This window comes from Thunnus maccoyii, chromosome 22 (assembly GCF_910596095.1).
Source record: "Thunnus maccoyii chromosome 22, fThuMac1.1, whole genome shotgun sequence".
In the NCBI taxonomy this organism is placed as follows: Eukaryota; Metazoa; Chordata; class Actinopteri; order Scombriformes; family Scombridae; genus Thunnus; species Thunnus maccoyii.
Genome location: NC_056554.1, coordinates 13,125,848 through 13,138,112, shown reverse-complemented (window position 1 = coordinate 13,138,112; position 12,265 = coordinate 13,125,848). Strand labels below are relative to the sequence as shown.

The 12,265-nt window shown below is 40.8% G+C and overlaps 2 protein-coding genes across 3 annotated transcripts; both read left to right on the top strand.

Moving 5' to 3' along the window:
• The first annotated feature begins 3,552 nt into the window (after positions 1–3,552).
• si:ch73-335l21.4 (E3 ubiquitin-protein ligase-like) lies at positions 3,553–5,262 on the top strand. The gene is made up of 2 exons (XM_042401134.1): positions 3,553–4,233; positions 4,895–5,262. Exons 1-2 carry the CDS (start codon positions 3,750–3,752, stop codon positions 4,951–4,953), a joined length of 543 nt encoding a protein of 180 aa, XP_042257068.1. The 5' UTR covers positions 3,553–3,749; the 3' UTR covers positions 4,954–5,262.
• Positions 5,263–5,651: 389 nt separating this feature from the next.
• Positions 5,652–9,975, top strand: LOC121889230. Of its 2 annotated transcripts, XM_042401036.1 has the most exons (4): positions 5,652–5,843; positions 5,991–6,061; positions 6,949–7,870; positions 7,958–9,975. In XM_042401036.1, the coding sequence occupies exons 1-4, from the start codon at positions 5,716–5,718 to the stop codon at positions 9,906–9,908; spliced, it is 3,072 nt and encodes a 1,023-aa protein (XP_042256970.1). In that variant the 5' UTR covers positions 5,652–5,715; the 3' UTR covers positions 9,909–9,975. The 2 variants fall into 2 exon arrangements, with proteins under 2 accessions (XP_042256970.1, XP_042256969.1); XM_042401035.1 differs by having other exon boundaries at positions 6,949–9,975.
• The last annotated feature ends 2,290 nt before the right edge of the window (positions 9,976–12,265 follow it).

Sequence of the window (12,265 nt, the reverse complement as noted above, 5' to 3'; positions counted from 1 at the left end):
CATCTCTGTGGTTTGCACAGCAGTAATTAAACCCCATGGTGATGTAAAGGTAACCAGGACACACGAGACAGAAAATGACAGATTGGAGCTTCTTTATCTCGACTTACTCTACTCTCTTACTTGCACATTATGCGATTAAGCTTCCTCACAGTCAGCATATAGGAGTTTTGAAATAGCAAAGTGTGAATTGTTCCTGTATTAACATCTGCACATTTTTCCAAGTCAAGAGGGATTTTTTTATGTTAAAATAGTGAAAGAAAACAGTAAAGGTCCAAAAGTTGCAGGTACAAAACAGTTAACATGAGTTTTAAGAGCAGGGGGAGCGTTCTCCTGAAGCGCAAACAAGCATATTATTGGCAGATAAATAAAGTAACATGAGTCATATTCAATGGTACAATGATTGTTGCAGGTTGACTGATTTCCTTGATGCCAATCTGCTATTTTTTCAGCGAAATAACATGTGAACACACGCTATCTGTCCGACAAAATGATTAAAAACACATTTGAGTTTGCTTTTTACTACCTGATTCAAAACAGATTAATGCAACACTTAAAGAGATTAGTCTGAACTACTCCAAAATTTAAATAAAGCCAACAATCTGGGGGGAAAAAAGATTTTTCAGCCTCCAGTGGCAAGAAGGTACTATCATGAATACACAGAACACTGTAAAAAAAAAAAAAAAAGTTGGGAAAGTTTTACAATCTCTGATTTACAAAAGCAACTAAAAATAAACTGACAAATAAGTAAATAAATAACTTTATTTATCTATTTATTTCAATTTATTTCAAGAGCAGAGACGTCCCAAAGTGCTTCACAGAGGGAAAAAAGCATAAACATACACACAGACATAAAACACACACACACACACACACAAACACAGAATAGAAAATAGAAAAATTACACAAAGGCAAATTTGAACAAATGGGTCTTGACCTGTTTTTTTAAAGGTGTACACAGATCTTGAATCTAATGGGAGAGAGTCCAAAGTTTAGGAGCCACAACTTCAAAAACACAGTCTCCCATGGTTTTAAGCCTCGTTCAAGGAACAATCAGCAAATCCTGATTCAGTTTTTTTCAATTCAATGTTATTTATAAAGCACTAAATCATAACAAAACTTATCTCAGGGCACTTTTCACACAAAGCAGGTCAAGAACTCTTAAACTTAGAAAGACCCAACAATTCCCCCATGAGCAAGCACTTGGCAACAGTGGTGAGGAAAAACTCCCCTTTTAACGGGAAGAAACCTCAAGCAGAACCAGGTTCTGAGTGGGTGGCCATCTGGTTTGAATGGTTGGGTTGAGAGAGAGACACACAGAGAAGCATAACAACAACAATGATAACAATAACAGCGATAATAATAATAATAGAGATATGACTAATGAGAACAATAGCAATAATAGTCAGAGAAAGTGTCAGGGCAGGATCACGCCACCATCCCTGCTCCAATCCCGGAAGCCAAGGCCCACATTTCAAATCCTGGATTTTCCTGTGAGATGACAAATCAGAAAAACTCTGGAGAAGCCAAAATAATAACATGCATAAGTGGTACATGATTGCTTACTGATGGGATGATCTCAGGAAGTCCCCTGGCAGTCTAGGCCTATAGCAGCATAACTAAGGGCTGATCTTAGGCAAGACTGGTCGGCCCTAACTATAAGCTTTATCAATACAGAGGGTGTCTGCCCCCTTAGACCTTAGAGACCTGCGAGACCTGCTGATCAGAAGACCATAGAGACTTAGAGCTTTATAGGTGATCACAAGAATCTTGAATTGGATTCTGAATTTGATGGGGAGCCAGTGAAGAGCAATCAGAATCAGTGTCACATGAGACCTCTTGGAGGACCTGGCAAAGAGTTTAGCAGGGGCATTTTGGACCACTTGTAAATGATCCAGGGATGTTTTGCTGAGGTGGGTGAAAAGGAGTTACAGTAGTCGAGACGGGACGATATAAAAGCATGAATTAACATTTCTGTCTCCGCTTTAGACACAATGGGGCCTAAGTTTTGCAATGTTTCTGAGCTGGAAAAAACAAGAGTGAATCAGACACTTGATAAGTGGATCCAGAGTCAGAGCCTGGTCCATAGTGACTAGATTTGACTAGATTTCTAAATACAGTTCGTACACAACATGTAAGTGGATTCAAAAGGTTATTGCTGATATTATTGATGCCCTTGAGGGTCATTTTTCTCTTAACTGTACTTATGAATGCATAGCTTTGATTTAATGTATGTTCCTCTTCAACACAGAAACATTTAGTACCTTTTCTGGGCATTTAGCTTAGTTTCATAAATCTGACATTTAATTGCTGCTGAACATTTCTATGCAATTTTTACAATCTTACAAATCATCTGTCATAGTAAAATGATTGTATTGTTTAAATAGAATAGTGTCTGTTTTCACATTAGAACATTTGCACCGGTCACCCGTGTAGCAAACTGTACATTTTTTTCTATATAAAATAAAATAAACAACTTTTACAAGTTTTATAATTTCTAATCTATCAACCATTATTAGTGAACATAATCTAAAAACTCTTTTTTTTTTTTTTTACCATAATCCTAATAGATAACATGTTACTTATTACTACCAGCAATATAATGTCTGAAATGCACATTTAGGCTGTTGGAAAACACAAAAAGTTGGGAGTTCATAGGGAGTGTTTTTGGCATATAACTGGCAGCTATTCTCGGCAGAGACCTGTTTGGCCTTTGTGTTGTCGTTTGTGGGTGTGTCACCCTGTGGTAAACATAAATCACATTTGGGAAAGTCACAGACGCTGATGGATATATTTGTAAAGGTTTCACTGGAACAGACACGTTTTCTTTTACAGTCAGTGATGTAGAACATGATTGTGTTTTGTGTGACTAAGCAACCTTACAGTAACTACAACACCAGGGGCAAAAGTATGAAAGTCTGTAAAATATTAAACTAAAGACAATAAAATGTGTATGAGCACGCACGCACACACACACACACACACACACACACACACACACACACACACACACACACACACACACACACACACACACACTCAACTCTGAGAGCTTGCAATTGTTGGCCAAGACTTTTACGGAAATTACCATTTAGGGAGCTCAGGCTGGGACAACTGATAGGAGGTGAACTCTTTGGGGAATACCACGGAGCAGGAGGACATTACGTCACATCACACACACCCACACACACACACACACATACACACGTTGGCCTTGGTCACTTTTGAGGATATTAAATAGACTTACATTCATTTCCTGGAGACTTACCGTAACCACTGACCCCAAAAATCAGCCTTTTACCAATTGAGGACAAGGCATTTTCACTGAACTTTTAGCCAAAAAAATAAACACTTTGAGCCAAGGTGGATCCTTTCAATTCAACTTTTAGTGACCAATCCATTGGGTTAGGTTTGGCTTCTAACACTGTTTTGTACAAACAGGGTGACTCACTGTATAAGTGAGTGGGAAGGACAGTTTAAATTAAATCAACACTGTATGTTTTTAACTCCAACTGTTGCGAATAAACATGCGGAGGTGTGTGAAGTTACACGTCACAGTCCTCTGGTTCCATGGATACGAGCTTGGTGACTCATAACACTTGTTTGGCACAAACTTATACTAGGCCTGTGTGTGTCTGACAAGTCCCTCCTCCCACACACTTCCCCACTAGATATAAAGTAGTGTGAGGTCACCTCTTTCTCTCATTCACACTTGGAGGTAAATCCGCGAGACCAGCAGATCAGAAAGCAAGATGTATTCAGAGCTTGACTGCGGAATTTGTTACCAGACCTACAACGCAGGTCTGCGGTGTCCCCGGGAGCTCCACTGCAAACACAGCTTCTGTGAGAGCTGCCTGCTGGCCCTTTCACGACCCCACGGACCCGAGGAGGCGCGTCTGGGAGCCGACAGACTCATCGTGTGCCCGCTGTGCCGACACACCACCCCCATATCCGGCGAGGGGAAGGTGAGAGCGGATCTCAAGGTGGACGAGCATGTCCTGGAGCGGCTAATGGCAGCGGGGGTCCTCGGGCAAGAGGAGGACGACCCAGAGGAAGAGGAGGAGGACGGTCAAGTTCAAGACGGCTGTGACGACGGCGAGGAGGCGACGCTCGCCGAGACTGACGCCGAGGAGAGCGGCTCCTCCTCGGGATCCAGTGGTGGGAGGCACCGGCGGTTTTGGTCGAAAGTTTGGAGGAAGATAAACGGGAAGACGTCACGAAAGAGAGGCGGAGAAAGTGAGTATACAGACGGCTGTGGTTCATGAAACGTAGTTCATAACAAGTTTTACAAGTTGTCATGTTTTTGGCTTAAATGTAACATGAGAGGGAATGTTTTGGACGAAACAAGAGGAGGAGCAGTTTCAGAATAGGGTTTGGTGGTTGTGAGTAAAAACCAGTGGACAGTAGGCTTAATTTAGTGGTTCTCATGGTTAGACTATGGACCCCCATTTGTTAAGATAAGATAATTTGCTTTTAGAAAGTGTGAGACCCATGACCAAAATAGTCATCCAGTCAGTCATTGTGTTACTTATAGATGGAATTATAGTTAAAATAAATTATTCACCCTCAAGGACCCCTGGGGGTCCCCGGACCCCCCTTTGAGAACCACTGATTTAGGCTTTTGATCATGTTTGAAGCGGTAAAATTGACTAGACCAAAAGTGGTAGTTTCAGGTTTATATTGTAAACCCACATCTCATAAAGCCATCCATCATGTACATTATCTTGCCAATTTCTGTCTTATTCCCAGAATTTATTTCTAACAAACAGCCTTGAGCTGAAAAGAACAAGCCTTAATATGTAATTTTAACTTCTCTAAGATAAACTAAATATAGATCATAATAATTGTTTTATTTATTATTGTCATGTTTCTAATGTGTCTTCTTTTCCTTCAACAGAATTTTTGAGCAATGATGACTTAAAGAACTTCGCCATGATGTCCTGCTACATGTTTTAAAGAGCCCACAACTTCAGATGCCCTGGATAATATGATACTGTATATATTTCAATTTGCTGAATGGACGGGTGATGATGATGCTGGTGAGATACACCAACAAAATGATTGAAATCTGCATTCTGATTCTGTGTTTAAGCAGTGACCAATATAATGTAGCTGTTTCAGCAAATAAGAAAAAATGTGAAGTTTATGAGTTTCCAAAGTGGACCATTTTAGGCCTAGTGATGCACTTATGCATGTGATATTTATTTGTTTCATAAATGTATTTATTTTTTTATGTATTTGTTACATATTTAAGGAAAATAAAAACCATTCTGGTTTTAACTGGATTTGAATCTTTCTTTGACTGCATGCTGCATTTTGGATGACTGGATCAGTGTGTGTATTATAAAATGAAATACACTGGTTTAGCTATGACCTGTGTGCATGTGCACAAAAGTGCAGTTTAAACACATTGCATGAAGTTAAGGCCTAAATAAAAGCTGACTTTACAAAGTGAAATTCAAGGAGGAGGAGGAAGGTATCCTTGTATTGGGGGGAAAATGCACATGGTTGAAGATAAACACACCAGACTCAGGGAATAGAAAACAAAAATGTGAAGAAATGATAAAGTGTTCTACATGAAACAGTCTACCCCCCCCCCCCCCAAAAAAAAAAACTACTCTTCACTGACAGTTTCAGGAAGTGGGTTACCCAAGGCCAGGTGAACAGCATTGCCTCCAATCAGACTCACAACCTGCAGCAGAGCGTTACAGCTCCTACATGACTCATTTGTTTGACAAGGGAAACACATGGATCGACAAAACTGCTGCAGCTTATTGTAAAAGTCATTCATACAAACCAAGGAGGAAGCTGTCCATCATGTTAGACACTTTTCCTTTCTGCTCGAGGTAAATATCAGAGTATCTTCCTATCTTTCTGCTCACGTAATCATAAAACAAGAAACAGTTTGGAGATTATTTTTGACTGACAGTTTCCACAAGTTGCAACAAAACTCCTGCAAGTGTTTTTTTTTTTTTTTACCTCTCTCTCTGCAGACTCCTCTCTGTCCTTGTGCTGGTCTGTGCAGCTGTCATGTCATTTATCATGAGTTCAGATGCTGCAAGAGGTGAGTAAACAGGCTGGTATCTGTCAGGCCAATACCGCAGCGTGTGCACTTCCAGTCAACCAATGCTTATCTTAATGGCCCTCTAAATAATATCATGAGGAATGTGTTGGCTTAGATGGAGATTGATATAGTTTCAATAAAGCTGCAGTGGATTGTTTTAACAATAACAGTATAAGTTTTGTTTGGCATGTCTTAAACAGAGCAAACTAGGATTAGGCTTTAGTCATAGTAATTCCAGGGGCATAAAATGACATATTATCAAAGTGTGGTACTAAATATAAGGCCATTTCATTAATTATCTTCCAAAACACATTTCTGAATGCACCAACTGACTCACATTCAAAAAACTACTCAAAACTCACTTTTTTTAGAGCTGTTTTTAATGTTAGATTTAATGTTACTGCTACTTAATGTATTTTCAGTGTGTTATCGTGCTTTTCGTGTCTTTTACCTATAGATTTTTTTTTCTTCTTCTGTGTAGAGAATGCTCTAAATAAAATGTATTGTTATTACGATCATCAATTATTAATTCAACTTGGACTTTGGGCTTTTTCTATTGATAGTTTTTATAATAGCAATGACACACACACACCTACCTTTCTTGTTCAGGTGCTGAGTCATAACAATTAATAGGTGATTTTTTGATTCTCAAGGCCTCTCATCACTTGTACTTTCCCTACTAACATAATAAAGAAAAACTACAATGTTTCAAGCCCAGATTGGCTCTTCATCAGGTAATATAGAAAATATTATTAAAAGGCAGTATTCAACAGTGTTATGAGTTCTTGGGAAGCAGAAATCTTCATAATAGCCAACACTGAATTATTGTCATTTTAACCGTATTTAAAAAAAAAACAACATTATTTCTTATTCTTTTCCACTTTTAGTCAGTCCCATAACAGTCCAAGTGGAAAATGGAGTGAAGCACATCACCCTGAGATCGCTGTATACTCCATACAGCCAGAATAATCTCCTCTCTACTGGTCCGCTGTCAACAGAAACTGGACTTCCAACTGCATCTAAAAGTGAAACTGGGACAAGCTGGAAACTTTCCGATAAAGGGCCTTTGTCAATCATTGACCATCAATCAAAACCTCTGCTGCTTACCGAAAGTAGCTTCAGTTACAATCGAAACCTCCCACACAACAAACAGTCCCAAGCAAGAATAACTGGATTGCAGAGAGGTCATAACACGGGAGATGTAAGGCCAGCAAGCAGCATTTTCACTAGTCACTCTCAGCACAGAGGGCAAAGCTCCAGAGTAAACTACCACCCCCTCTCTCATAAAGTAGTCCAAACTGGAAGTCCTTATCATTTATCCCCAGCTATAATCCGAAAATCAGCTCACATAGAAGCTGCTGGCCCCTTTCATCAGCGCTCTAGTCTTCTGCAAAGTTGGGACCCCAAAGATGCTCAGAAGTCCTATGATGAAGGAAAAGTCATCAGAAGTGACTCCCCAAGGGCGGCTGGTGAAGATAAAACTGTTTGGCAGTCCTCTGAATCTTCTCTTTTTTCATCCCAGACTGGTAGATATCGGAGTGGTTCACTGCCAACTTCAAGAGGGCATTACGGTGGCTATAAAGAGACAAATGAGCGTGCTGTGGCCGGAGCGTGGAGTGGTGGCATTCAATCAAGCAAATTTCACAGCTTTGCAACTCAAACTGCCCCTCGTGCACCATCAGTCAGCAAAAGCTTAGACACCCCTGTTATTAAACGCAACCCTAGCCCAGAAAAACTGCCATCATCTGTCACAGATTTCTCCCAGGGTTTGTACTCTATAAGTAGCAGTGAGACACCAAGACACAAAAAGGTTCAGTCATATCTCTTCAAGGACTCCCAGGCCTCCATTGTTGGACGTGAGACAGTTAATACAGTCACGGAAGAAACTGCAAGTGGACTGATCAGTTCTTCCGCAACATCAAATACTCAAAGGGATGTAAGAGTTTACAGCAGGCTTCCTTCAAATTTTAAACAGCAATCACACAGGAAAGATCCAAATAAGGAAGAACAGCACTTCTCTGATAACACCAACACCAAAGTCGCCCAGTATGGTGGTCAGACAGATAGTTTTACCAAATATCAACCCATCTCTAGCATTTATTTGCCGCTGCACACCACAGCTCAAACTCCTGCTCGTGGACCATTGACCATGGAAAGTTTTGTCCCTGTGCCTCTTGAAGATTTCCAGGATAACTACGCCACTGGCAGCGAGAAATCTGTAGTAAGCAGCTTGGTTAATATGACCGCCCGAGGGTCTGCACATGGTTACAAACCTGGACGATCCACAAAAAGCATCTATGGTTTCAGAGGGTTTAAAAAGATAGATAAAAAGATTCTCTCCAGCAGCGGCACTGATGGAAAAGCTGACTCTCAACGATACAGCTTTGATAAAGGAAAGGACTATACAGTTAAAATTACAAATATATATCCCTCTTTGTCACAGAAATATAGCTTTGGCCAGAGAAGAACATCCAGCATGACTACAACACCAAATCCAGCAAAAACCGAGAGGACAACCACAGAGTTTTCTGGGCCTGGAAACACCTCACCTTCTCCAAGCAGGTTGGATGTTCTCCAAACAACAACTGTTTCGACACCAACACTGTTCACATCAGGATTCAGTGAAGTCTGGCCTCTGGTGCCTGAGAGCAATGCTGGTATGGACAGCAACCCAGATCGCAGACAATTCAGAGGCTACAAAAGGGTATATGGTCTGAAAGGATTTGGCACTCGACCACTTAGCACTACCACTTTTAATCAGGTAGAGGGTGCCAAACCTTCAGTCAGAGAATCAGACAAGTCTGCAGTTCTTCCGGGTTTTGAAGATTTTAAGCTTAGCAATGCACAGATGTGGCAACGCAGCAGGATTCACAGATGGCACAATCAAACAGTTGAAAGCGATGTGACAGCTACACACAGAGGAAATGAGCTCAGCGGGGAAGACCTTAAACCACTTCTAAAGACATCAGGAAGCACTGAATCAGCCCCCAGATTTACGCCTGACAAATACAAGAAAAACCACAAAATCTATACTTTTCAGGGATTTCAGTCCATTCAAAACCGAATTGGAAATGCACATAACAAACCACAGTGGAACCACCAGACAAAGCAAAATCCAACACCCAGAGTCTCCTCAGCTTATCTCAGATCAGCAGGGGACCCTATGAAACCTGTTGCAATAAAGACGAGCCTCCTCAACAGTTCAACCAGCAGCACTGTGAGAGGCAAACGTGTGAAGGGAAAACACACCAATGGCAAAAAGCTGAACGACTCTACATCTCTGACCAATGACACTGGATATGTAGCTATAGTCAGGCTGCCCAAGCGGCCTGCCAGGGTCAAAGCTGTCACATATGCTGATATTCTTGGAAGCGCTTCATTCAGCGGTGTCAGAGCTACAACGCAGACGCCTATCACAGCAGCTGATAAGGACTTTTTTCCATACACTACAGCTGCAACCAAGCAAAAAGGAGGTACATTAAGTGATGACAGACTGTGGGCGGTTGATGAATCCATGGCAGAAAAAGATCAGACGAACTCTGAGGGTTCTGTGCATAGCAGGGAAAACACCAAAGCACCTGCTGAAGGTGAGGTAGAAGATTTCAGCAGTGTTGAGGAAAGCAAGTTAGGTGTTCGAAAAAAAGTTGACAGTGAAGTGAAAACATCTAATTTATTCCTGGATACTGAGGGAAGTGGAAGTGCAGCTTTTGATCTGTCTGATATTTTGTCAACTGCTTCTACAGGAAGTCAGGCACTCGATGAAGATCTGTTAGAACTAGATTATCTACGAATTTCTACAGGGAACATCTCCTTCAAGTCGATGAAACTGTCTCGTTCAGATAAATGAAAGGAAAAAACAGAGGTGTTGTATTATTATGTGCAAGAAGAACATTTCCAATAAAGGCTGGATAAGACTTTGTGATTTTCTTGGTCAAGAAAAGGTAATTTAGTAAAATGACTAAAATTAAGACCTGCAGGTAATTGTGGTAAATAATACCCTTTTATGTGTAAGAAAAGTCTGATAATTTGGCTTTTTACAACAAACTGTGCCAAAAACAACATGTACTTAAACAAGTTTTTGTGTTAATTGGTTTAAGTAGGAGGTTGGTGAGATGTACAAGGGACACAATAGACCACTATTAAAACCTCAAAAATTACAATAGAAATATTTATTGCAGGGATATCATAATGAATTGTAACATATTAATGAGTCCATCTCCATGAAACTATTAAATATAACTGACGAACAGAAAACTAATCTCCATAATTATTTTGATAATCAAATAATAATCTGAGTCACTTTTCGAGCCAAAGTAACATATTTACTGGTTCCTGCTTCTCATGTGTGATAATCTTCTGCTTTTCTCGGTCTTATATGATAGAAAAGTAAGTATGTTTGGGGGTTTTGGACTGTTAATTGGATAAGACATGATTCTTGAAGCCATCACCTTGGACTCTAGACAAAAATGATAATGAAATAATGACATAAATCATACGTTTAAGCCTGTAAAGTTCATCCTGGTTATTGCTGATCAGCTCCAAGTAGTCTTGAAAATAAATGAATTGGCTTTCAGATATTTTCCTTGATTATCTCATCTTTTTGGTATTTCCATTATGTTGTTTGATGTTGCAGAGTACAAGAAATGCTAGGAATTAACTGAAAATACTATTTCCTGTAAATCATGTCAGCATTTTTTACTGACATCTTTTAACTGTGACTCCAAGTGAAAAGTCAAAAACGATGGCTTCAGCTTGTCTCGTCTCCTGGGACAAACAGAAAGCGAGCTTTATGCTCACTGGAAAAACCACAGAGGTCAAAACGTGACTTTCTGAGCATAACTTTTGCCTCATTTGGCAAATGATTTGCATAATGCAATGTCAAGCATGAAGAGGAGAAACGAAGGAAGGTCATTCATACTTGAGGCTTTTTATAAATTGATTGTATTCCCATTCCTTGTGTCCTCATTCCCATGCAGGCAGTGTGGTGTGGTGGCCATTCAGTGTGCTGACACAGATTTTCCATCTCCTCTTTTGAGCTTACAAGGAGGTTTTGGAGCATGCTGGTCTCTGGGTTAACACGCTACGAGACGGAAAAACTTGATCTCACCCTTTGTGAGAAAGCCTTTTTCTACCTCTGCCAAGCCATTAATGAGTATACAAAGAGTATCAGGAGAAAACAGGTCATTATGTGGTTTTGTTCTCATTGATTTCAGCCACAAAAGAAGCTGTAATGAAGGTATTATTTTAGCTGCTTGCTTATCTACATCGTCAACACTAACTGAGTTGACTTGAGGCTACGGATTGACATACCTATAGTGACCTGATTGTGCATTTGCAGCAAGAGCAGGTGCCAGATTTTCCACTAGATGGCGTTACTCATCCATTTTATTATCACATGTGTGGCCTTAAGTGCTGGATGTTGCAGTTCTTGTGCTTTGGTGTCCTGTTGGGTTACTACATAACTTTTAAGCAAAAGAAATGTACAAAAAAAAAAAGTAGAAGAAGACAAGAGAAATTGCAGATTTATTGTCTTTTCTTGAGATTTCCCAAACGTACAGCTGTCAGGCAACCATGCGCTCTATTTCAGGGTCATTGGGTCCACGCTAAGCCCAGATCACAGCTCCTAACAGGTCCATTCACACCACCTGACCCTTCACCTTTTCCCAGTTGGCCACCTAAAATACCACTTCTACGCTTGTCCTCTGAGTCCACAGCTAGAAGGGGCCCCAAAGCGAGGAGAGGGTGGGAGGGTTTTGAGGGATCTGCCAGTCAAAGTTAAACACATTGTACATTGGATTAACGCCCCCCCACTACCACCACCACCACCACCACCACCCGAGCAATACCCGTGGAAAGTGGGACTGTCCACTTTCCCATAGAGCTGAGAGGTATTAAGGTGATATGATGTTTTTGAGGTTTCAGTGTCCTGGCCAACATAAGAAGGTGTCGGCCTCCTTCAAAGTCGCCTCTTTCTGAGTGAGTGTCTAGTTCACACACTCTCTTCTTTCCAAGTGTGTGTACTCATCTATAATATTCCCTCTCTCTCTCTCTCTCTCTGTGTGTGTGTGTGTGTGTTTATCGCAGACAGTGTGGTGTTCTCTTGCAAGCTGCCCCCCCCCCCATACCCACCCCCCCCTCCTTCTCCTCCTCCTCCTCCTCCTCCTCATACTGTGAGGGGAATTCTGTACCATGTGTCTGCGGTTT